Here is a 25,110-nt window from a genome sequence, read left to right as displayed (position 1 = left end):
TGCAGGTAATCTAAAAGCATGAATAAAGAATGCAAAAAAATACAGTAATAAGAAAATATTCTGTAAAATTCTGTAATATTCTGTACTGAACTGGAAACTTTTTTTGAAATACAGTGTATCAAGTGATGTAACATGAAAATAAAGAGAATCAAGCTGTTGAAAATTGTGCTTTTATTCATTTATTTTGACTGAGTGACAAAAGCCTATATAAGGTAGCATTAGCTACAGTTCAATACATTCAGAAACAAGTCATGTAAGTAAAGGTCCATGCTTCTGAGTCTATTAAAATTATTTTGTTTCAGACACACCTGATAAGCTGAAGGCCCCAAGGATTCCAGTATCAGCTATCTTACCTGTATTTACCATTATCAGACTGTAGAATGACTACAAGGAATTCATGCATTTGCAAAAATTTAAGTTAGTAGTATAAAGACTGGGACTCCATTGGCCAGTATGCTGCCAATATGATATAATGAGGCCATCTACAGACATCATTTAACAAGGGGAAAGAGAGGAGGTGGGGAGTTTAAAAAGGTAATATATATAGCTAATCTATTGTTTAAACTTTGCTTTCTGTTCAGGTAAGATTAAACTTCAGTAATTCAAACCCGAGGAGGACTACGAAAAGAAATTTTGCATTTGAAGAGTAAATAAGATATCCAAAGTTATTTCTGCAACCTCCCAACAAAGAGTCACTGATGCACTGTTTAATCTTAATAATACTGAGAAAGTTAAAATTATTATATTAATGGATTAAATCAGATAATCTTTGTAGATTCACCTTTAAAATTAATTAAGATGGGAACAGAGGAGATATGAATATCCAATGCCAGGTGTAATTGTATACCTGAAAAGGAAGAGTGACTCCCTTTACAATCAGAACCATTTATACATTGGTAATGTGGAGGGGGAAAAAAAAAAAAAAAAAAAAAAAAAAAGAGGCTTGCCTGGCATAATTTCCCTACCTGTAAGCCTCAAAAAGCTACACAAAACCAAGAATATCCTACAGGTGAAAACCATTTGAAATGAATATTCAATTTCATGTAAGTTATGACATAAGCAATCACTATTATAATCAGTACAGTGCTAAACAGTGCTATTCTAAAGGACACATGGAGGGGGTAGGAAATATGTATGTTTTCCAAATTCATAACCACTATAAAAACTTACCTTATCAAAAGATACCACAGTTTATTAAACTTCTCACCTAAACATATTATTAGTGTAGTAATTTAAGCAAATAAAAACTTCACAAGACTTGCTCTAGCTTAGCATTACTGTATCAGCCCTGCAGGATGCAACTATATTATGAAGTACACTGACAAAACTTTGATGTAGGAAAATCCCCATCTGTTTTAGAGTCTCTTGCAGAAATAAAGCTTTTAAGAAAGGTGGCATTGGAAAGAACATAAAGAATTTTAAATCTGTATTTAAAGCATGTATTTTCATGGAATAATTTAAAAGTTGCAAGTTAGTTTTCAACACTCAGAAAAAAGAAAGTACGTAAAGCTCTAAGTCCTTGCTGCTTAGTGTTACATATGGTTCTATAAGTAAGAGAACCTACCAAAGGTAGCGTTCCAAGTTCAGTTTAACAAAAAATGTGTGAAAACTTAGTAATCTGTATTTAGTTACACAGCATAATAATTTTCAACCCATTTCCTTCAGAAAGGCATTCCCCAGATTCTTTCTATCAGTGCTTAAAAACATAATTCTGAGAAGCACACAAAAGCAGGACATGATTAACGTGCTTGCAACTAATATCTGTATCAAGTTCTTAATCAAGAATAAAGAAATCTGAATGTTCCGGTCTATTAGAATACTTGTGCAACTTGGGAACTCATTCAATTATCTTTGCCTTCCTTTCCATAGCTGATACAGAGATATCAATATACACGTATCCTGTAAGCATTTTAAGGTTCACTGTTTTAAATGTTCATGTTAGTATGATAGAATTAACAAGGTTTTAAGTTTAGCAGCAAATTCTACTGAAAATTTATAAAGGCAAAACATAGCCAAATTGCTATTTTTACTTACGTGTTGAATGTATGGGAAGTTTAACTGGCATTTCTATTATTATTTTAAATTAATCAGTAGAAACTTTATACTTTTACACCACATTCAAGAGAGTTGATAGAATTTTTTAAAGATGATCACTGTAGTCCAATTATCAAATTAATATATAAATTGTTATATCGAGTATTAAATATTTGCAAATATTTACACAGTAGAGTTGCTTATTTCAATTTACTATAGTATGCAAGGGAGAATTTTTAAACCCCTCTATTTTGCATTACGTGTCAGTGTATGCTTTTTGACATATCATACATGCAAGTGCTAGGAAGGTCCTTTTAATTCTGACCTGATTTAGAAGTAACTTAGTAGGCTGGCAATAAGCAAATTGACTTCTGTATATCCTAGAGATGCCATGCTTTAATATAAAGATAATTTCCCGGTTTTGAATTTTTTTTTACACTATCAGAAACATGCCTACAAAGAACATGCATGGAAATAGAGCTACTGCAAATCTCTTTAGAGCCATATCAGGAGACAGATCCAAAAATATTTTATGCATTTGTACTGCCTATATGCGTAGGTACTATTATACTTGCCCATTTACGAATAACAGGAATAAATAACACAAGTGATCCAATTATTGAAACCAGAAGAAAAGTCCATAAGAACATTCGATCAAGCACTTGAGCAATAAATTTCCAGTCTTCAACAACCTAAAAAACAAAGAGTGTAGAAGTTAGTCAGTAATATGCAAGAACAGGTAAATACACAATACCAAAACCTGCAATTCTTAATCACTTCACAGTACATGTTCTTCCAACTAGGTCCATTTGTTAACCCCCTTTAATAACTGTTTACAATTACACTATGAGATAGAACAGGAACAAACTTCCCTCTGTGAAAACTGGAAAGCTATATAGACCAATACTAGATCTTAATGCAAAAACTGACCCTGACAAGCATTGAACATCCTCAACCATAGATTACATTAGTAGGCAATTTTCTAACACACTGCAGGATTTAGAATTCATGCCACAGCCTCATTCTATGAAGTGGAATTCCCAGGCAGGAGCTAGCGGCAAAAGTTGTAAACAGCAAAAACAACCAAAAGAACTACCACCAAACCACCCCACCCAAACCAACATTTAAAAAAAAAAAAGAAATTTTTAAATATTTTTAAAATTAACAGTGGACTGCAGCACAGAATTTTACACTAGGGAGAATACCCACAGTACTTTCAAGACTATTTTCCTTTTTGAGAGGATTACTCATATCTGTACACAGTTTTGCAAGTATAGCAGATATAATTGTGTAAGCAAATTAAAACCCTGCCAAACAGTTGTTTTGGTTTGAACTGGTGCAATCCACATTTCCCAAGCCTACTGCTTCCTAAGAGGTATGGCTACATCAGCACTAGCTGTGTGGTTTTTAGTAACAACTTTTACAATTAAAGCTTGCATTCTCTGGGCCAAAATAATAAAATACAACTGAATCCCTAGTCAGCTGTATATTAATTTCTGACGTTTAGAGTCGCAACATTACACCTGGAAAACAAAATACTTATCACCTCTCTTGTCACAGTCAAATAGGAGTACTCTCAATAAGAGAAAGAAAACCAACCCTTAATTTACAAGAAATTATGTATTTAATAGCAAACTATTCTATTTGTGTTGTTTATACAATGCAGGGGTATTAGATGCTGTTTTAAAAGTACAGCAGATACATTTATTCAAAATCTAGGCTGGATCCCTTGTGATAATGTTAGAATTGAGTCCTGAGAAGGTACATTAGAGGAGTTAGCTTACTCCTAAGCTAGCATGTAAGACCATGCTCTCAGCAACCAGCAGCTTTTGAAGACAGTCATTTCTTCACAAATTGAAAGAATCTCATGCCTTGCCATAAGAAACAGCAGTATCATAAGACCACACAACAAACTTCTGTATTTCTACACTAGCCTGAAAACAGCATTTCAGTCTCTGATATACCAATGGTGTTAGTTTAAAACGCATGGAAAGAAAAGCAGATTCATAATGCTCTTACCCAAATGGTATAAACATCCACTAAGTTCTCCACAGAGTACAAATGTACAAACTGAAAAAAGCCTTTGACATCCTTTGATAAAACTTAGAGGAAAATAATGATAAAGCTAGAAGAGAACACTCAAAGAATTCATCTAGTCCACATTTGATCTCAGAACAAAATGATCAACATATGTCTATAGCTTGTATTTAAACTAATATAAGCTAGGACATTAAAAAATATTTTTGGTTGCAGTTGAAAGCTGCAAAATAATGTATGCCAAATGCATTTTTCAGATAGCCTCCAGATAGAACACTGAAATGAAAAAACACCTACTTCTCTCATCATGAAAACAACATCCAGCAGCACTGTAGGGAACAGTTACGGTGCATGCTCTAGTAACAGACAAGTATCTCTGAAAATATCATAGAATGGTTTAGGTTTGGAAGGGACCTTTAGAGGTCATCTAGTCCAAACCCCCTGCAGTGCACAGGAACATCTTCAACTAGATCAGGTTGCTCAGAGCCCTGTCCAACCTGACCTTGAACGTTTCCAGGGATGGGGCATCTACCACCAATCTGGGCAACATGTGTCGGTGTTTCACCACACTCACAGTAAATAAAAAAAAAATAATAAAAAAAAAATCAACCTTTTCCCTATATCCAGTCTAAATCCACCCTCCTTTAGTTTAAAACCATTACCCCTTGTCCTGTCAATATGTAGTTAACAACATGAACTTACTTCTAGAAGAAAGCAAAAGACTTTAAAGAACTCAAGGACCCAAGGACTGTATTGTATCAGCTCAATATCTGTAAGAGTTCTCAGTATTGTACCTTACTTGTACAGCTTTCCAGTGGAAATAACTACACAGCTTCCAGTGAACTACAAAAGCTGGAAATCCCATGGCACATACTTAATAATGCAACTGTATAGTAAATCATTACTTGGTTTTCTAATTTCTAATTCTACAAAATGAGTGTAATATGACTAATACACCCACCTCACGAACTTCATTCTCCTTCATAACATGTCTTGTAATATATCGGATAGAATCTAGAGCTGCTTCCAAGGTGTTCCTAGATGATTCTGATCCATTCATATTTCCTGTTTCCTCCTTCTGAGTGAAGTATCTATCTACATGACTTCTCATGCAAAGCAGCTTGGGAAGTTTGTGAAGAAATATCTTGCGAACCCAAGGTGCCATAGCATTATGTGTAGACGAAGAGCGATGATGAATATTGATAGCAAAGACAGTTATCACAATGGACAATGTCACAAATATCATAGTAAACACCAAGTACTCTCCTATGAGTGGGATAACTTTAGAAGATGATGGAATAATCTCTTCAATAACAAGAAGAAAAACAGTTAAAGATACCAGTACTGAAGTGCAAAGTGAAATTTTCTCACCTTCATTTGAAGGAAGATAGAAGACAAGGACAGTTAGAAACGAAAGCCCGATACAAGGAATAATGAGAAACAATGTGTAAAAAAGTGGCAAACGTCTAATTATAAATGAATATGTAACGAAAGGATACCAGCAGCATCCATCAGTCCTATTTCCTCTGCTCCCCGTTGCAGTCACTATTTCCCATTCCCCATTATCAAAAAAGTCTCTTTTGTCAACGTAATAATCTTCAAGAATTATATCAACCTGTGAGCCGTCGTAAGTCCAGGAACCAAATTTCATAGAGCAATTTTGGAGGTCAAAGGGGAAGAAGGTTACATCAATAGTACAAGAACTTTTGTAGTTTGCTGGTGGAGTCCAAGCAATGGTGCCATCATATTTTACCACTGTTTTTGTAGATGTTCCCTCAAAACGTCCATCTGCACTGAAAGAAGAGAGATATATGCATGCAATTACAATGGCAGGTGGGGGTGGATGTTTTTATATATGAAAATATGTTTTGTTACTGTTGTTTCAGCTGCTTATCCCTCCTCCTCCTTCCAAGCCAAAATTTTGTATTGTGTTCATAGTCAACTTTTTTTTTCAATCTGAATCTGACACAGGTGAACCACAGCTTTCAAAGAGGGAAAATATATTCAAGTCACAAAAAGATCTGTGCAACTTTCTGTAGCCCTAACCACTTATGAAAGGGTTGTAAAAATACTGACTTTCAACAACATGACCAAACTCTGGTGGTTTTATTGGTAATACAACATAAATACTTTTAAATTTGGCCAAATCACAATTATTGAAGAAAAAAAGTCATGAAACAGGTAAAATAATACTTGCATGCCATCTCCAAACTTGAATTACAGTCACTAGATCAGCCTTTTTTCCTGACTCAGCAAGTCAGGAAATAGAAAAGCATTGTATCTGCACCTGAGTTGAGCAGAAAGGTTAATTCAAAAAAGTTATTGCTTCTGAGATCTGCTTGTTCTCAAAAAACAACAACAAAAAAACCTTACAGTTGAGTGTACTTCATTTTAAATCCATGCTGAATATAACTTAAAACAGCATTAATTAGTTGCTTCCTTCCCATCACTCTACACTACTAGTTTGTACCCAGCACTGAGCAAGACATTGTTTTCTAACTAAAAAAAGTTTACACGAAGAAGTGGAAAAAAACTTTTCAAAGAGACTAGCAATTCCATACAGAAGCAAAGCAAAACATTTAAGCATTTAACATGGCAAAAAATTCCATTTGCATTCAGAGGCAAATTCTTCCACACATTCTTAGATCTACTAAATGTACGCGCATCTATCCAATGAGACTCCTAGAAACAACCTGGATAGTAATTGTATTTTATATTAAAAGATTAAAATCTTACTTGTCATACAGTACAATATCTGGAACCCAAATAGAATCTGATGGCACACGAATAGATGTTATTCCAGCATAGTCTTCAGGATTCCACCTTAATTTTACATCTATCCATTCCTGTAGATATGCAAGATGTAAAATTCATTATTGTGAAGTTGATTTAGGCAGGGCAGGACTGGATGAAAATACATAAAAAGGCAATTAAAAACCCCAAAACAAAACCAAGCCTGCTTCTAAAATTTGCATACAACAGTGAATTTGCTGAACAGACATCTACCTCCCTCATCTATATTTGTTTTCTGTTCTAAGAACCACTTGACAGTTTCTGTACAGAAGTTACTATATTAAAATCCTTTTTCAGGGCACGTATCCAAAAGTAAGAGCTATTATAATGTATAGACAATTAAACTTGAAAAAAGCTTTTTCTGCAGCAATATCAATGACTTTGGAATCTGATCAAAAGCAATTTAAACATTTTCATTACAAAAACAATAAAAAAATCAGGCTGCAGCTCTCACAAGATAGGCGTTCCTATTTCTATCAGCAACACTAAAAATAGCACCACTAAAAGCAAAGTGGTACTTTGGTTACTTTGTACTTGAGCTAAAAGCTCAAGAGGAAAAATCAAAGTTTCTAATTTGAATGCATATTCAGGTCAGTTCTTATTTTATTTGAACTGGTTCAAATGCAACAAGTTCTGCAGAAACTATTAAGAGGCCACAAAGTGTTATCATCAACATGTTGCCATGTCATACTTGCTAAGTAGTCTCGAAGTTTTCCTGAAAAGAAAAACTTTACCTGAAATTACAGTTACTGGAAAAGAAGGGAAAACACAGGGGAAAAACACCAAAGGGATTAGCCCAAACAAAAATAATTTAGTAAGCTAGTAAGTGTAATCAGGGTCTTCAAACATTCTGAGTTAAATCATTCTGATTTGTGAGCAGCGTTTCCCAGGTTAGTTGAGGCCATTAAAGTTTAGCACTGGACTCTGATTATTATAAAGCTTGAGGCTTTTTCCTGCCCAGAAACAAATATGCTTAAGAGGAAAAAGTAGCTCTTTATAGCAACCATATACATCTTTGAAACTGAAATTCTTCACTGATGTTTATCCAATAATCTCAAATATGCCAGAAAAGAAAGATCATAAAACTATTATATAAAAGACTACACAAACCCATACTTTTCTTAATACAGTTTTTGAAAGAAAACTTATATACTGAAGCAGTAACTTCTATGGTTGGAGACATGCACTTTGGTATATTAAATGGCCATGCAATGCCATATCAGATTTCTTTTAATTAGGTATGCTTTTTAAATTTACCTTTTTGTTGTTTTGCTTTGTTTTTAAGAGTTTTATAATAGTGAATCCTTTAAAGCATTTCCAGGGACATTTTTTAAAGCTGCTACGTAAACTAAAAATTCATGTAACTACTAAGGGTTTTTTTGAATATACAATTAATTAGAAAAGTTTCTTCCAACTTTTGACTTGCAGTTTTGAAGCTTCAGAATTTTTCATCTATATTTTACACATACCTGTTTCAACCAGACATTTGTGGTCATCAATTGATTTTTCTCGTCCTATCAAAATAAATCATATTTTATGAAAAAAAAAAATCTACACGGTACATTCATAATAACTAGCTGCTTTAGTTCACAGAGGTCTGTAATTTAAAATACAAACCACACTTCTAAAAGCATTCCAGTCACCGATAAGTATATTTATATCAGAGCTTTTTAAGCATACAATTGTGACCTTTGATTATTTAACTGTTAAATTGATATTTTTGCCGTTCTGCATCTCTATCCTCCCATTTTTTTATTTGACTGTATTTTATGCAGTCTCACTGTTTTTCTACGGAAACATAAAGGAACAGCCAACATGTCAAAGAAAAACTCCTGTTATAGCTACCAGCAGTGAATTCAACCCGAAAACAATATTCTGAAATGAATAAGCACCAGAGGAAAATAAATAAATAAATTAAACATTTCCCTAGGCTTAAGAATTTCACTCACTTTTCTTTCTTGCTAAAAATGCCACTAAACCTAAGAGTCATTTATCTTCTTAACCTCTTTGCAATCACTTCTTCATGCCTCCACCTACAATGCATTTTTTATTATGCTGATAATAATTTCAGAGGTTTAATCTATTGTGTTTAAGCTAAAATATACACATTTATTTCATACGAAATTATGTGGTAGAACTTTAAGAATTAGGAAAAAAATAAACAAACTTATCTACTGTACGTACCACATCTACCAGCTGAGAGATTGCAAGGCCAAACTTTATTTTTATTGTGTCATTCAAGCGTTCCACTGGACGAACCCATCTTTGATAGTCTTCAAATAAATGTTTAAACAAACGATCTTCACTTTTAGCAATAAAAGAAGGTTCAGATATACCTATATAAAAAAGTAATTAATCAACATTGATTTAAACGAACTGTGTACATCTGCATTCCTGTGCCCAAAGAGCTACAGCTATCTTTATGCAGAGTTAAATTTCTCATCCCCTTTTCTCTGGAAGTGTGGCCACATTCTTGGAAGAATTTTATAAAATTACCTGGTTTTATTAGCATCTCCATAGCACTATTGAAAGGAGGAAGGGGCTTTTAGGATGCAAAAACAAAAGTTAACTGTTCTGTTGTTGAATGCTTATCCAGCTGAAAGTTAATTGTTGCAGAACGCTTATCTGGCCGCTACATAAAATAATTAGCAAGGAGGCCCGGAATCTACCAGTGAAGGACAAATTCCTGATAGGGATAGAAAATTGTCTCACGAACCAGCTAAAACCAACTTTGGAGTTTGGACAAGTGTCAAGAGATAACTGAGTCTGCACAAAAAAACCAAAAAGTCTACTAGCAGTGACTAAGAGGAGCCAGCAGCCTTCATCTTTACGACCCCCGACAACCACCACAAGGAGGCACTGTGCAAGCTCACTTGGGAAAGATTTATGGAAATAACTTTTTTTGGCTAATTTTAATACAAAGCGGGGAAAGGTCATGCATATGTATAGGCGTATTGGGAAATCTTATGTATATGTAATGCTTTACTGTATAAATCCAAGACAAACTATCACGCAGGTGCGCACGACTTTGGTGGGACTACTCTCCGTGCTGCCCAGTGCTGAATAAACATACCTACTTTACAATCTTACAGATTGTGGAGTCCGCTTTCTCCACATCACTATCACACTTTTAAAATCTATGACTCAAGAATATTAGAGTGATTTTAATAATAAAGGCAAAATGCGCTTATATCATTTACCTAGTGCCATGCAATTATGGAATTTCTCTAAAACTGAAAGTTTATCTATGAGGGACCGAAATTCTATCATTCTAGAGCAAGGCAGTACTTTTTAAAAACCTACATCCACTATTCAGGTCTCTAGTATATTGCATAACTTGCACTCTAGTTTGAAACATCAGTCTTTTCATGTTTTATACATTATTTCTTCTAATGTTTGGTCACATCTATGAGGTAAACACTTTGCAGTACTTGTAGAGCATTTTTCCCCCCGTGCTGTTCTGTACCTTAAACAATCTATTTACCAGTCTATCCTCTACCTATTCTAATGTTATATAGACTGGAAGGCACCGTTCTAGTTAAGTAATAGTATATATTCAGTTACTTCTTTTTCACAGTTCTCAAGGAGTCATTTCAATGCCTGGAGACAGACTGATGACCTGGAACAGCCAAAAATCTTTGTATAGCTTACGAAGAAGAGGAAACTAAATGTCTTCTTTTGTCTCCTGAGAGAATGGAATACATGACAGAGCATTGGGGAAAAAAAGTACTGTAGATGCAGAAACTGCAAGCATAGAGCTGCCCAGACTTTAAAGGAGATATGTAAATTGTCCTAAAGCACCTCATCAAGCAACCACTGTCCTTTATCTTTGGGAATCCACAAAAAGTGAGGTTTTTACCAGTGTGGTCTCATTGAAGTGTATCAGTAGAAACTCTGCTACCCTAAAAAATGGCCAAGTTTAAGGTTTCTCCATTATGAGAACCCAAGCAAAAAATTATACCACCTAAACAACAAGAGAAGGACAGACTTGGGGAAGATATGGAGGCAGGGGGGAAAAAAAGGCAAGAAATGTGTCTAGCTAAGTAACCCAAGTAAGAACAGCTTTCAAAGGCAGTGCAAAAGACCTGAAGAGAGCCACTGCCTCAAGAAGCAGCATAAGCTACAGGCATCACCTTGAAAGATATGGCTCCAAAAGGATCTCCAATTCCCAGAAGTCAGAGCAACCACCGGAAGACATGAACATATGCTTCAGATAAAGATTTTAACTACTCACCAATGAGATTTAAACTGACTGAAACTACTGCCGAAAAAAGACCCAACAATTATTATAGTCAGTTTAAGGGACAAAGAAAAACAAAGACATATGTTCACAACCATCTCTTAAAATATTATACCATTACATAAATGTATGGCATGACCTTTCTAGAAATTACATGCTCACTAACAGCATCCATCTAAAAAAAAAATATATCAGAAACAGAAAAGCACCAGAGAATATCATAAACAGATTAAAACCAGAGACAGTCATCCATACAAGGAGAGATTTAAAAGATTAACATTATTTTGTTTAGAGACGAGGTGAATTTAGTGAACATAATGGAAGTAGATAAAGTAGTGAATGCTACATGCAGAAAATACACTGATGGTATTTAACCCTTCTCACAAAATAACATAAAGGAAACAAAAGTATCAAGTAAAGGCAGTATAGACAATTTCTATTTGAAGTCCATCAACATTCAGTAAATCAGAGATCATTAGACATTGAAGAGGAAAAAAATTTTAGAATTGCCTGGGATTACTAAATTTACAGTTATGTCAGGTAACATCATACTTGCATAGGGTATCAGTTCTCATTTCAATACAACTTGCAAAATCTACCTTTGAATTTGATCAAAGTTTGATGGGTTGCATTTGTTGCAGAGACTTGGCTAACACCATTTAAGCCATTAATTTAAACTGACCTAAGCTAGTTCTATGTGACCACTGCAGCCTAGACAACTGCGACAGGCGACGTAAGTTTTTAAGTTCCCTCCCATTCATCAATGTGCTCTCATGACAGCAGCACTTTTTGCTGCACTGCAAAAGGCTGCATTTACAGATCCTTCTGACAAAACATCCAAAGCACTACAGAGCCCAACCACAGGAGAATTCCCTGCCTTCTGCACTGTAGGTTTGGGTCAGTCCAGCAGAACTACTATTATAAATACTAACTGGATTTTCTCTGAAATTTCATAGTAGGAGCAAAAGCAGAATGTAGCTTAAGGAATGAGGTGAGCATAGTGGGAGCTTTTCCTTTTCCCTCCAAATCTTACCATGCACAAACATGCTGCTGAACAGTTCTTGTTGCAGGTCAAATCAGCATTTGGGTTTTAAGACAATTCACCCTTCTGTTTCAAAATACAAATCTATCAGTTTACAGTTCTATTTCATTCATTTGCAAACTCAGCAACCTATTGTTCTTCAACGGGAATTATTTGTACCTGCTCTACAATTTAATACCTTTCCATTTCAAGATTGTTGATGTGTGGATTGTGTAATGGTGAAGAACTGAGGGGCAACTTGCATTGTACCACTGGTAATACCTCAGACGGATACATGAAAACACACAGGACATAAGAGTTGCTGCCAAAAAGGATCCAGCAACAGAATACTACATACACGCAAGTTACCTTCACAGCTATTAGGTTAAATTATATTTATTTTTACTGATACCTTAGGTTCAGTGTATCTTCATTAGTCAAGGAATTTTTCTCATTTGCAACTATATATGGATTTACCAAGTCCTGCTTTTTACAGACATACAAAAGAATGCTTCCTGAAGACACAACTTAATTTCTCTACCTCTATATCTCTATTTCCTGCATTATGGATAGTTTTGTGTATATTTCAGCCTAATGCTTCATAAATACTTGATTTTTGTATTAGCATTAATTACAGTTCCCTTTTACAGTTACAACTCTCAACTGAATTTTTTGTACAGTTTGAGAATGACTATGCAGCTGGGTATTCTCTCTCCATTAATTGACCTTGAAGCAATGCAGAGGCAAAGTTGCACTTTCACCATTTCTGTGTTCCTGTAAGATGACCTCCTGTATAGCAATACAGGATCTTCAGGGTACATGCTGTTTCCAGATTAAGCTTCTCTTAAAACACAGTATTTTCTCTGCCATGCTAAATGGAGACATATTCCTTTACCACTTGTATATACTGACAGAATTTTTTTCAAACATTTTACGCTCAGACCTACAGATACTCACTGATTTATTAAGCTGACCACATTTACTAACAATATATTTCACCTATTTTTTAATATCACAGAAATATCCATGCTTTTTAATATTTCTAGTTTATTTGGTTTATTAATAACCTAGGGCATACTGGTCTATAAACAGCATCTTATATAAAGGAGAACTCCATGAGGAGGCTGGAGATGGTAACAATATATTAAGAGTTGGCAAAAATCAAATAAATAACCACCCCTACTTCTCCATATTTTATTTAATAGGATCACACAGCTCTTGTTACACAAAGTGCATGTGTTTAATTTGTCTATTCCATGTGTCTGTATGCTTTTAAGATTATAATAAAGGGTGTAACTCTTAGTTACTTATTAGCGTTAACACTAATAAAAAAATGTGAAGAACTGGTGGCAAGCAGAAAAAAGGTACAGAAGAGAGGAAAAGAGGTAAAATATGCTTAAAGCAGCAGACTGGTTGTGGTGGTTGGACAAAAGCAGAAAGGGGTTAAGACCTACAACTAAGGAAGATTAGCAAACAAACAACTCCGGAGTACAAGTCTCATACTAAATCAGATGGTAAGAGATTACGGAAGCACTCACCCCTGCTACTAGCTCACTGTACTAAAAAAAACTTAGAAGATCTGTAGCCTTTGAAGGGCAATTTTAAGCATGCCTGTATTTGTGTGGCTTCATTTCTGTTGAGGTCAGATAACTTCTGCAGTCTATATCAAAGGTAAGTTCTCTATACCCTTTAGTGACAAATCCCAATGACAATGTTTATAATTTACACCTGAAACTCTTCTCTGCTCACTCCCTCTCAGTGTGATTCCACATTCAGTAAACAAAACTTATATCACATGAGAAAATGCTGGATGGCCAAAATTTGAATTCTGCAAAAAGGAGACGAACAGTTACGCACCAAGCAGACAAATGATTCAATTTTTTTAAAACTTTGAAGTAGTTGGAACACACTTTTGACATAATGGTAAGTAGAAATTCTAATTAAACACTTGACCTCGGACAGAATTTTAGTTACAAATTCAGTCCTACCATTTCCTCCTTAAACATTTAACAAACTCCTTTTATTAAAGTACTTTGGAAGAGTTATTTAGAAAAGAAGAGGAAGCATTACATAGGTCTCAGATGCATAAATAGCATGACAGAACATGTACATATCTACTCATTTTGTTAGCATTCTTAAGCTGAAATTTCACTAAAGCTGCTAATGACAGACCGCTTAAATGCTTCAGATAAATTACAAAAAATGATAGTCTCTTGTAAAAATCTGTCTTTTTACATTGTTCCTTACTGTATCATTATGGGATGAAATTTCCTAACCTCATAATATGATTTAACAGCAGTATTCTTTTTACAAGAATTACCGGTGAAACATTTAGTATTACCTCGTATCTTTTAATAAATTTTTACTTGTTTGTTTTTAAATGACAAAACATCACAGTCCATGTTTCTCCAAAGAATAAACTTTCTTTGAACTCTATATTCCTCCACACTTCCTTAGATAAAGTGTCTAAGAACCACATTGGGATTGCACGTATAACACACGTCCTTTTACTTTAAACAGGTAGTTCAAAGCATTTTCTAATTGATATAATAGAGTGTTAATGATTTCAGGTTTTCTTTGGATCCCTACTTGCTGCATTTTCAAAAGAGATCCATGGGAGAAGGGAAAGGGTTGTTTTTTAGAAGCCTGATGTTAAGATGTAGATTCAGAAGTACTATATATTACTAGTGCAGATTTATAATCTTATACCACTATAATGAAAAACACCACTACCAAGGACTATAAAAAATCTTTACTTTGTAGTTAACATTAGATTCCTTAACAGTGTGCTACCACAGCATATAGACCGTTGTCCACAAATCTAACTACTACAAACTACAATATAATTAATAGATTGCCTACAAACCAGGAAGGTGAATTAATATATACAGGGCACCTGCCTTCAGTACACTAGTATTTTTTAAGATGATACTGTGATTTTTTTCAAGTAACATATTTTACATACAATTTATAACAAAGGAAACACTATGAAGTCTAGAAGCACAATGGTAACTGTTTAAATCTTTCTCTAAAAACTGTTCAGTGGTCATTTTGAGAGGGGGAAAAAAAGTTTCCCATCTTTCCTACACACTAACTCATTCTAGTGAGCATCAGTGCTCTTCCTCCTTCAAGTTTACAGTTTTTGCCCAAACAAATCTAGTCACATTACAATATTTTGGTCAATTACGACAATTCTAACTGCAAGTCAGATTTATACTGCAGCATGCAGAAAAAAGTAGAACAAGATCATGTTCAATATTAACTACAGGGATCTCTCTCTAAGACTCCCTTTACATTTTAAAGAATCTCCCACCACTACTTCATTAAGCAGAAAATATATGTTATCTATTAAATGATGTCTAAAATGGAAGTTTTATTTCTGTACTGATTCCCCCCTCCCTTTAAAAGGATTGAGTCATACTTTCTGATGGACTTCAGTGTTTTTGCCTACTTTTCCTTCTATGCTTCAGGAATTGCCAAGAATCCAATTGCTAACAGTCAATTGTTTAGTTAACAGTAAGCATTTAGAAAGATCAAAATCATATTTACTAGAATGCCTGTACGTCAAAGTGGGATTACTAACTTTTACCCATTTACTAAAAAAAGTCAGAAAAGCCAGCTATTACATTCTGTATTTCCTGTAAGTATCTTTTTCTCCCATTTAAAAAATAAAGCCAAAGCCCATCACAACACCTACAAGCATGGAAAAGGAGGCTACTCTTGACCACTTCTTGTTGGTGGTTTTTTTTTGCAAATTCGTTTTGCTCTCTTTTGTTCAGAGGCCATCCTGCAATTTCAAAAGTTGAGAGTACAAAAGTGACAGCCTTGTATTTCTATCACTATGTATTAACACATTCCTGGCAGCTGCTAGCTGCTGCAGGAGCTTTTATGATCTCTCCTTTACTCCAGGACTTTCAAGTTATTGGGAGGATTTCTGCCTCCTCTCTTGCCTAGCACACCAGTCTCCTGCCAACCAGAAGCAAAACAAAATGACACATTGTTGACATGAAACTATCAAGGATTTTGAACTGCAATATTACTTAGTACTTACCAATATGAATAGATATGCAACAGCTGCTCATAGAAAGCAGGAAAGATGTTTCTTACATTCAACTCAAAATTAAAAGATTGAAGTTTCTGGCTTGATAATTGGAAAGCAGAATTAAACTATCCCCTAATAGCTTAGCATCACAGCCCATATTAATGAAAGCATTTACAAGTTTTATTAATAACAGCATAATATACTGCCATGTAGTTTATAACAAATCATGAAATAAGATCAACTGTGGACTGACAGTCAGTCTTTAAATGAAGAGCTAACTGGCGCACAAACCATTCCTTTCTGAATACCTGTGCTATGGATTCCATGGTAAATACACACAATATGCCAAACAGCTTCCTGAACTCTACAGCGAAGCTATCGCCAGTAGGACTCTTCTGATTAACAGCCACCCACAGCGTTAACATTACAGGTCTGTGCCAATGCACAGCATTTCCTCGTGAGTTCATTGACACTAACATTGTCCACTCAGCTTTCAGCAGACAGAAGAACTGTGATCCTTCTCTCTGTCAAAAAGCCAGGACACATGAAAAGGCTGCCTCATGTCAGGCTGCTTCACGGTAAAAATTCTGGTCACTCTGAAGCCAGGGGGACTTTTGCTTTTACAGATCCAGGATTTTGTCATCTCTTTTACACCACTTTTAACCACTGCGTCACTTTCACAGACTGTTGACCTATCAGTAAGGAGGGAAGATGGACTGAAGACAGCACTGAGGACTGCTGAATGCAAGCAGCAAAAAGTGTGTATACAGGTGCAGATAGTGCAAGGAGTAAAAGGAAGAACAAGTATGTAGAACCTTAGAAGTAGAACCATTTAGTCATCTAGATTTAGAGGGTATGCATCATAGAAGTAAACACAAATCCACAATTTATTAAATAAGACCTTCATGCAAATGAGACACAGGCCTTGGGCTTCTCACAAGTTGCCAGTACAGCCCTGGGCACTGCAGAAGTTGCACGCTGGCATTACCTTCTGCCACAGTAGCATTTGATCACACAGCTTGATTCCAGTCTTGGCTACACTGGAACATGCAATCCTGTGGCTCACAGAAATCAGATACTCTGTTTAGAAATCAGATACTCTGCTCAACACCAGACACTGAGTAGGAGATTACAGAACATATACTATGATACAAAAATCAGGTTTTACTGTTCTGACAAGTGGGAAACTATACAAGTACTTAATAATAGGTTCATCTTCATAATAGCAAATTTCATTTTATTTTAGAGCAAACAAATTGTGAAAAGAAAATTTCATCCTCACTATGTATGATCAGTTCTCAATGAAGTCAAAACTGTCAGCTTGTGCCAAAAGGCAAAACTTGGTTTAACCTAACTACAGTAATTCTACACAGTCATTATATACTATATAATGTAACATAACAATTTCACATAGTAATATCTTCTGCTCTGATAAAAAAATACTACTTTCCCAAACACCGAGATCAAGAACAGTCTTTTAAAATCACATTTAACAAGACTTGAGTGTTTGTGCGTTGCATTAAAACTGAGATGTCAATACAATTTACTTTCCTTAGACCATACTTACGACCCTTTTTTCCAGTTTTGAGCTATTAAAGAAAGTAAATTATATTTTTCATTCATTTCCTTTCTACTTGTAAACATTGTAGTTTAAAAACATCTTCATTGAAGATGTTCCGCAAAACTTAGCAATGTACCAATAAATTATGTAAAAGCAATGTTTTGAAATAACTATTTCTAAATAATTCTTTGTAAGAGCATTGATTTTCCTCCTTCAATTTTTGTATAATTCTATAAACACTTCAGCTTCACATGCTATTTCACGTCCTTCAACTCTGAAAGTTACACCCTGATTGAATTGAGACTGACTTTTGAAGTCAGAGAAATAACGCATAAACAAACTAAAAAGAACTTTGTTAGAAATTCTTAAAAGGGACGTTTTTATGTGCAGCCAGATCCATGTGCAATACCACAATTATTAAAATATATTCTATAAATTTACCCCCATAGCAGGTGCAAATGCAAAGAGCATCCACCACAGATCTACAATCATACCTCACCTGAGTGAGAGCAATAATTGAAAGCTACGACACTTCAAATTGTTATGTATTAATTTAAAAAGCGTAACAACTGTGTAATGAATCCCGTGGTAGTTAAGACTGATATGCACCTGAAAAGCCGTAGTCTGACGAAGGCATTTTTCCCCCTCTTCTGTGAAAGGGGCAGCTCTGTAGGTCACGTTCATTTATTTAAAAACTAGCCGAATTCCAGCAATCCCTCCCTCAGCACTCCTCCGCGACCGCCAGAACCTCGCTTCGCCTTGCCACCGGCCTCAGATTAGCCTCGTCTTGGCAGCAGTTGATGGCGGGGAAAACGAAGCGTGACGCGCGGCCGCCTGACCCCCCGCCGGCATTTCTCCCCACACGCAAGAGCACGCCTCATTTTTCCACACGAAACGCGCTCTCCGCCTGCCCGCACTCCCGCCGCTGCCAGCGGCCCGCCGGAGCCGGGCTGCAGACGGAGGACGGAAGAGCCGGGGGGGGGCAGCGGCGGCCCGGCACAACCTGCCCCTACTCCCGGCGGCAAGCGACCCCTGCACAACACCGGGTTTACACGAAAGCCGGGGTTCAACAGGGCTCGTAAGTCGCGGCTGATTCTGCCCTCCCTACGGTCACCCTCCCAGCCTCTCGCTGAAGCGCCTGCCGCCCGCCCACCCCTCCCTAGCGGCGCCGCCGGGGTGCCCCGCCGGCCCTCACCCCCACGGGGCCGCCCTTACCCACGTACGGGGCGCGGGCAGCGGGGCCGGCTCCGCACTGGCCGAGAAAGGGCGCGAAGAGGCAGGTGAGGAGCAGCAAGGGGTGGCGGCAGCGCAGCCAGGCTCCGCGCTCGGCCATGGCTAGGGCACGGCCCCCGCTGCCTCCGAGCCCCGGCGGCGCGGACAGGACACAGCCACGGGGCGCTGCTCCTAACGGGCAGCGCTGGCCACGCCCTGCCGGCAAGCCGCTGAGAGGGCGCCAGGGGTGGGAGCGGGAACCGAGAGCGCCTTGCGGGGGGAGGGAGCGGGAGCGGGGGCGGGGGCGGGGGCGGGGGCGGCCAGCTGGACCCTACGCAGCGGCCTTAGCAGCGCATCGTCCCAGGTCGGTTTTTCCCCTCGGCCCGTCCCGGGGGTGGCCCAGAGATACCGCCTGGTGGCCCCGCGCTGTGTGGGAGGCGTGTGGAGCTGTGTGGGGCCAGCCGGAGAGCCCTGCCGCTAACCGCCTGTCTCAGGGGCCGTGCTTCGGGCGGGCAGCGGCCACCGCCTCCCCCTCGGGCTGTGAGGAGAAGTTCCCTGTGAGGGAGACAGGTGCTGGGGGAAGGAGCTCGGCGGCAGGTACCTCGGCGGGGACGCTGCAGCCGCCCTGCTGGGCGCTGCGCGCCGAGGAACCCCTCGCTACCCGGATGGAATGAAGGCTCCCAGAAGCGCTGGTGGTGACTGGGGACTGACTAGGGCTGACTGGTGAGCTGGGGTCGCCGCTTCTCCCTCCCCAGCGACCTACCCTGCCTTACTGAGAGGCGGCAGCAGCAGCTGCAGCGTAAACCTTCAGTACTTGTAATGCTAAATCCACTTGGGTCAACGTTTGTTTCTTTTAAATCATGTTTTGGGGAGGGGTTAAGTTGAAGTGATTTTCAGTTAAAAGAAAAATATTAAACTAATTTTTAAATTCCATATGAAAAACTTGGTAGGTTATTTTTAAATTTCTAAATCACAGTGGTTTGGAACTTTTAATCGAAAATAGATAAACTGATGCAAGCTAAGATGACCTCGGATATTTCCATCTTTATGTACATTATAGATGTATAACATACCTAATCAATACTATGTACAAAAACCCCACTTTTTTCTATATCAGAAAAATAACAAGCTGTTACAAAATACAACTTTAAATGCACTAAGTGTGAAATATAATTAGTGATTTTTCCTAAATCATCCTAATGGCAATGTACAGCGTATGCATTGCCACAAAAAATAGACACAGCTAGTATTAATGCATTTCTTACATTTAAGATACTGCTTAAGATTTTCACAGACAGAAAAGATTTGGAAAGAAGGGCTAAACGGGTTTACACAGTGTTAATCAGCTGCTACATGAAAAGTGCTGTATATCAGATCCCTCAGAAAACATGGACTTACTCAACTCGAATAATTTTAGCAACTTTGTATCTTCCTAAAATGAGAATTACCCAAAATAGTAATTTCATTAAGCACATTGTTGATTATAAAAATTCTTTTATATCCTGTTAATTTTGTGGAAAAATAGTGCGTCCTTTGTGTAAATCATTATTCTCTCTGACAACCAAAACAGAGTACTTAAGCATTTCAATCCCTGTCTTAACTTTTAAACTCGTTGTTTTCTGTATTATCTTATCCTGCAGCCATATTTAGGTTGTGCATGTCTGTGGAAGGCATAATGCAGTCTGTACAAGCCATTCAAAAAGCGGCTGCTTTCACAGTAGTTTCTTCCAGCATGCTTCTGGTGACATGTTATATTGATTTAAATGCTCTGTAAGAAATATGGTCATTTTATATATTGAGAATCCATTTGTATACACCATGTCCTCCACAACTGCAATACATGTTAAGAGGAGGCAGCATGTGACTCTTGTTTGAAATGCTCAGTGTGTAGACAGTGGTCAACCCAAGATTTTAGGGTAAATAAAAATTTATTTTAGCCCATAGCATGGCACAAAATGACCTATTCTATTCTTTTGTGATATACTGGAGTTCTAATATTTTCTGATTGCTCCAAAAACTACTAGGCAGTGTTTCTGCTGAAATTGCAGTTCTGTGGGTTTTGATGACAACTGGTCCACCACTGTGCAGTATCTGGTGTTTCTAACATAAGGTTATCAGGTAAAAATCTGTAGTTCTGTTAGCAGCATACGTGCATTGCAGTAAATGCATTTCAGAGCCATGATGTCTAGTTAACCATGTTAAACAGAGTTGTTGCTCAAATGTGCAGGACACAGAAAACTGGTTTTGTTACATAACTATGAATTTGCTGGCAGCTGGGTCCTAGCTAGGCAAAACAGATGCTCTAAGATATAAAGGGATTAAACTGTCTCGGTTACATGCCTAACATTTTGCTAAATATTTTATGTAGCATCATCTGGCACACACTAATTATGTCATATTATTAGTGTTTTAGAAAATAGTTACAAATAAGCAGCCATTTTTTTCTGGCTGCTTTGAACTTGAAGCAGAATGTTAGTATTAACAGCAGCATTAAGTGAAAGCCTAAACAATTACATGAGTAATGTCTGCTCTCTTTCAAAGGATCCTTCTTAGCAGGAGTTGACAGCTGAAGGTCCCCGCTAAAGTATGTTCTGAGAATCTCCAGTAAATTGGCTGATGGCAGCTTTTACTGTGCACTGAAGAGTACTTTAACTGGAAAGCCAAATGCCAAATTAATCACAGATAAAAATAGCAAGCTGCTCAGTTCTCTTTGTAAAATCAGAGATATTCTAAAATATTTTTTTGTGAAGCTGAATTTTCTCCAGATTAAAGCCAAGAGCTATATAACCAGTGAAGGGTACTCTCAAGTTATTTTAGCAGTTTTTCATGTTGTAATAGAAATAACTGCAATTAAAACTTGAAAACAAGGACCACTTTTACTACAGAAAAACTGTAATAGAAAATATTCTTTAAAGAAAATGAAAGACATTTAAGTAAGGCCTCGGGTCTCAGCTAGTCTGAAGCTACATCCCTTCTCTCATGTATGAACTACCTGAGTTCATTAACTTCTTGGACTTAGATGTCTTGTATACACTTAGCTGTTATCTCTGTATCATGTACAGTTCTGTGGCCTCTAAAACCATTATCTGAACACACTGTAATCATTAATATATTCATTCTCACAAGACAGTGGAGTATTGTCCTTAATTTTAAGATTATGATCAGAAAGAATAAATAATTACATGTGGAATCCATAGCAAAACTAAAGCAGCAGTCCAAGTTAACACAAAAAGCCCTTTGTTTATCATCTTAACTCGGGTGCTTTTATAACTGACAAGTAAAAATATTTGGATGAATAGGGAAGTGTATCTAAAGGAATCTTCTGCCTTCTGGTGTGTAGGACAGTAAGTCATGTAAGAAGCAGTCTTAGCAGTGAATTTGACTTTATTTGAACAGAATACAGTCATCTAGAAAACAAGCTAACTCTCCCTTTAAACACTGACAGATGCAAGAGACGGCACAGGTATTAATGGAGAAGCAGTAGTTTCATTATCTCTTAAACTACTTAGAATAACAGAACACATTACAATTTATTAGGACAACCTATTTGTGAATACTTGCCTTAACAAGTTCTATCATGCACTCAAGTGAGATAAACGATCCAGTCTAAGTTTACTAACATCATATTATGCAAACAGTTTCAAGTAAATACTTTTACCTAATTTGAAAAAATCTGTCACTTTCCACAGCACCACATGAAGTTCTGGTTTTAAGTAACATTTAATCCACAGCAATAGCTAAATACTTGAAATACTTATGTAATACACTGTAAACTCTACATAAACACTACTACACCAAAAAAAACCCATACAAAGAACAGGAAGATCATTTTGATTAGCAAGGACAACTCAAATGTATCGCCAAAATAATTTTTCTGTTCTTACGACTTATCCCCAAATCACTCCCAGAAAAGGCACAGATAGTGGTGATTTTTTTTTTTCCTTTAAACACACAAAGCCAGAATCAACACAATAGGCCTACACAGTCCAGTGCTCCTCTATTCCTAGGAAAAACCAGCAAGGAATTTGCATTAGTGTAAGGATGTCCCAGGAAGATTCTAGTCAATGAAAGATCTCCAGCATCTGCTTACTGTCCTAGGTTCAAATGCAGAAAAGAATTAGAAATTAAATGTAGTATAACAGAACTCCACTGTATATCTTGGATATGAGGCCAGCGAGGACTCCTTGCGTATTCCAAGGCAGTGCTGAGGCTCATCTCAGTCAGCTCTTCATGGCACACAGCAGAGGTGGTGTTTTTTTAATTAAACTGGTAATTATTGTTCAAAGATTATACTCATAAATTATTTGACAATGCTTTTACTTTGGATAAACAAAACCATTAAATAGATCTTTTAAAACGTGTAACTACAAAACTTATCACAATGCTTCAGTATGGACTACAGATCAGAAAATTATTTACATCATTCCAACTTTTATTACAGTACCTAAAAAGTACTCCTTTACCAGCAAATGATGCAGTGTTTGACAAAGAAATGCTATTGGTAGTTCTTTAAACAAAGATCCAAATATATTTGTTATCCCCTTTGTTAGAAACAGAAACATTTAAGAAAAAAATACTCTAATAAATCTATATCCTAAGCTAGCTAAATCTACAAGTACACTAAACAAATTGCCTTGTGTGATTTATACACACTGATGAACCCACACTCAGATGCTCAATGGTTTCATAGAAGGCAGAAAGCATTGCTGGAGTCTATTGCATTTTGTTTCAAGTGATCTTTTGAGAAGTTAGAAAAAACTCCATTTTGGCATTGATGCTTTTAGGGCATATTCCAGGTACCTGTATAGCCATCATCAGTGATCTAGAAATCTGCAAAAGATGCTGATATATGGCATTCATGGTATCAAAAAATAAGATCGAGCACTGAATTTTCAACATAAAAATGGAGTTTGAGGTATTTTGTACAACCCTTCGTAAGAGAGATTAAATCTTCCTATTGCACGTTGTCTGCCACTATTCAGGACTTGTTACATGAAATATCATTCCTGTTATTATTTAGAAGATCTACTGATTGCAGAAGGCGTAAATAAAACTCAGTCTAACCTTAATTAGCTATAAAATTTGAATACTAACAAAGTACTAAGTTCAGTACAAAAGACGAAAACCATTCGCCTGCACCGAGACTTGAAAATTAAGCAGCAGGTCCTGCAGCCTGCACAGAACCCATGCCACCCCACCCCACCCTCTGCATGGAGGTTGCCAAAGTGATTGTAGTCCATCGACACAAGCTGCAGCACTGTCACGTCAAGTCAGATTCCCTCCTCTGTTATCAACAGTGAATCGTAACAGCAATGAGCTCAAAAATGGGTTTTGTTGAGACTACGGGTAACTTCTGGCCATGTTGACAAAGCACATTTTATCAGTCAAAAACATATGGGATGGATTAAAATTTATATGACACTGTATGGATTCACTCTGTTTCTCTAAATGGTCATATTAAATCCTGTAAACACCAGATATTCTTTGGGGCAAAAAAACCAACCCCAAACAAAACGCAAGATAGATACAATCCAGTGTCGGCACAAAGGGGCTGGATCACTAGCATCACAGTCTGAAACCCAGCTGGTGAAGCCTCTGATTTTAAGCACATCACTTGAGTAAGCTTTTCAGTTTGCTTTTAATAAAGGATGCAAAATAATTTTCAGTAACTTGTTTCCATCTCCTCTATTAGCTTCAGATTTTTTTTTCCAGAACTAGAAGATATTTTTGTTAATCTGAGTATCATATTATTTTGCATTCAGTACAAGGACAATCTGTACAAAAATTACTGTCATTGCTAATTCATGCACAAATATTACAATTGCTGAAGCGGTTAACTGGTTAGTTTTCTAGGCTCTTGGCTGTCAGAGATGGGAACCAAATTCTTCAGGGAAGTATCAGGAACACTAAATATAAAACATCTCAATTTCCTTTCAGGATAAAATGTAAAATAGTCAACATAGCCTAAAATCATGCACTCCTATTTATCTATTTGTGTTTTGACGCGATAGCTTAACATTTTCACATGGCCTTTGTAAAATGTCTTTCTAGTTTATGTGAATATAGCTAGTGTTATATGATTAATTTCTTAGAAAACACATGCACTCATGAAAGGCTATGATAAACTGAACACGTTTGCTACAGAGCATGTTTAAAACACTACTGCTTGC

At 36.9% G+C, this 25,110-nt stretch overlaps 1 protein-coding gene across 3 annotated transcripts; it reads right to left on the bottom strand.

The window, feature by feature from the left end:
* Positions 1-2: 2 nt before the first annotated feature.
* Positions 3-19,127, bottom strand: CHRNA5 (cholinergic receptor nicotinic alpha 5 subunit). Of its 3 annotated transcripts, none has more exons than XM_064456738.1 (6): positions 18,944-19,127; positions 9,049-9,200; positions 8,334-8,378; positions 6,808-6,917; positions 5,033-5,864; positions 3-2,726 (listed from the first exon to the last, which is right to left on the bottom strand). In XM_064456738.1, the coding sequence occupies exons 1-6, from the start codon at positions 19,059-19,061 to the stop codon at positions 2,565-2,567; spliced, it is 1,419 nt and encodes a 472-aa protein (XP_064312808.1). In that variant the 5' UTR covers positions 19,062-19,127; the 3' UTR covers positions 3-2,564. The 3 variants fall into 3 exon arrangements, with proteins under 3 accessions (XP_064312808.1, XP_064312809.1, XP_064312810.1); XM_064456739.1 differs by having other exon boundaries at positions 18,952-19,056; XM_064456740.1 differs by lacking the exon at positions 3-2,726 and having other exon boundaries at positions 5,088-5,191; positions 5,571-5,864.
* Positions 19,128-25,110: the final 5,983 nt, after the last annotated feature.

Source organism: Phalacrocorax carbo, chromosome 7 (assembly GCF_963921805.1).
Source record: "Phalacrocorax carbo chromosome 7, bPhaCar2.1, whole genome shotgun sequence".
Taxonomy (NCBI): Eukaryota; Metazoa; Chordata; class Aves; order Suliformes; family Phalacrocoracidae; genus Phalacrocorax; species Phalacrocorax carbo.
Note: the sequence above shows the minus strand (reverse complement) of the source record. Positions and strands in the feature narration are given on the sequence as shown.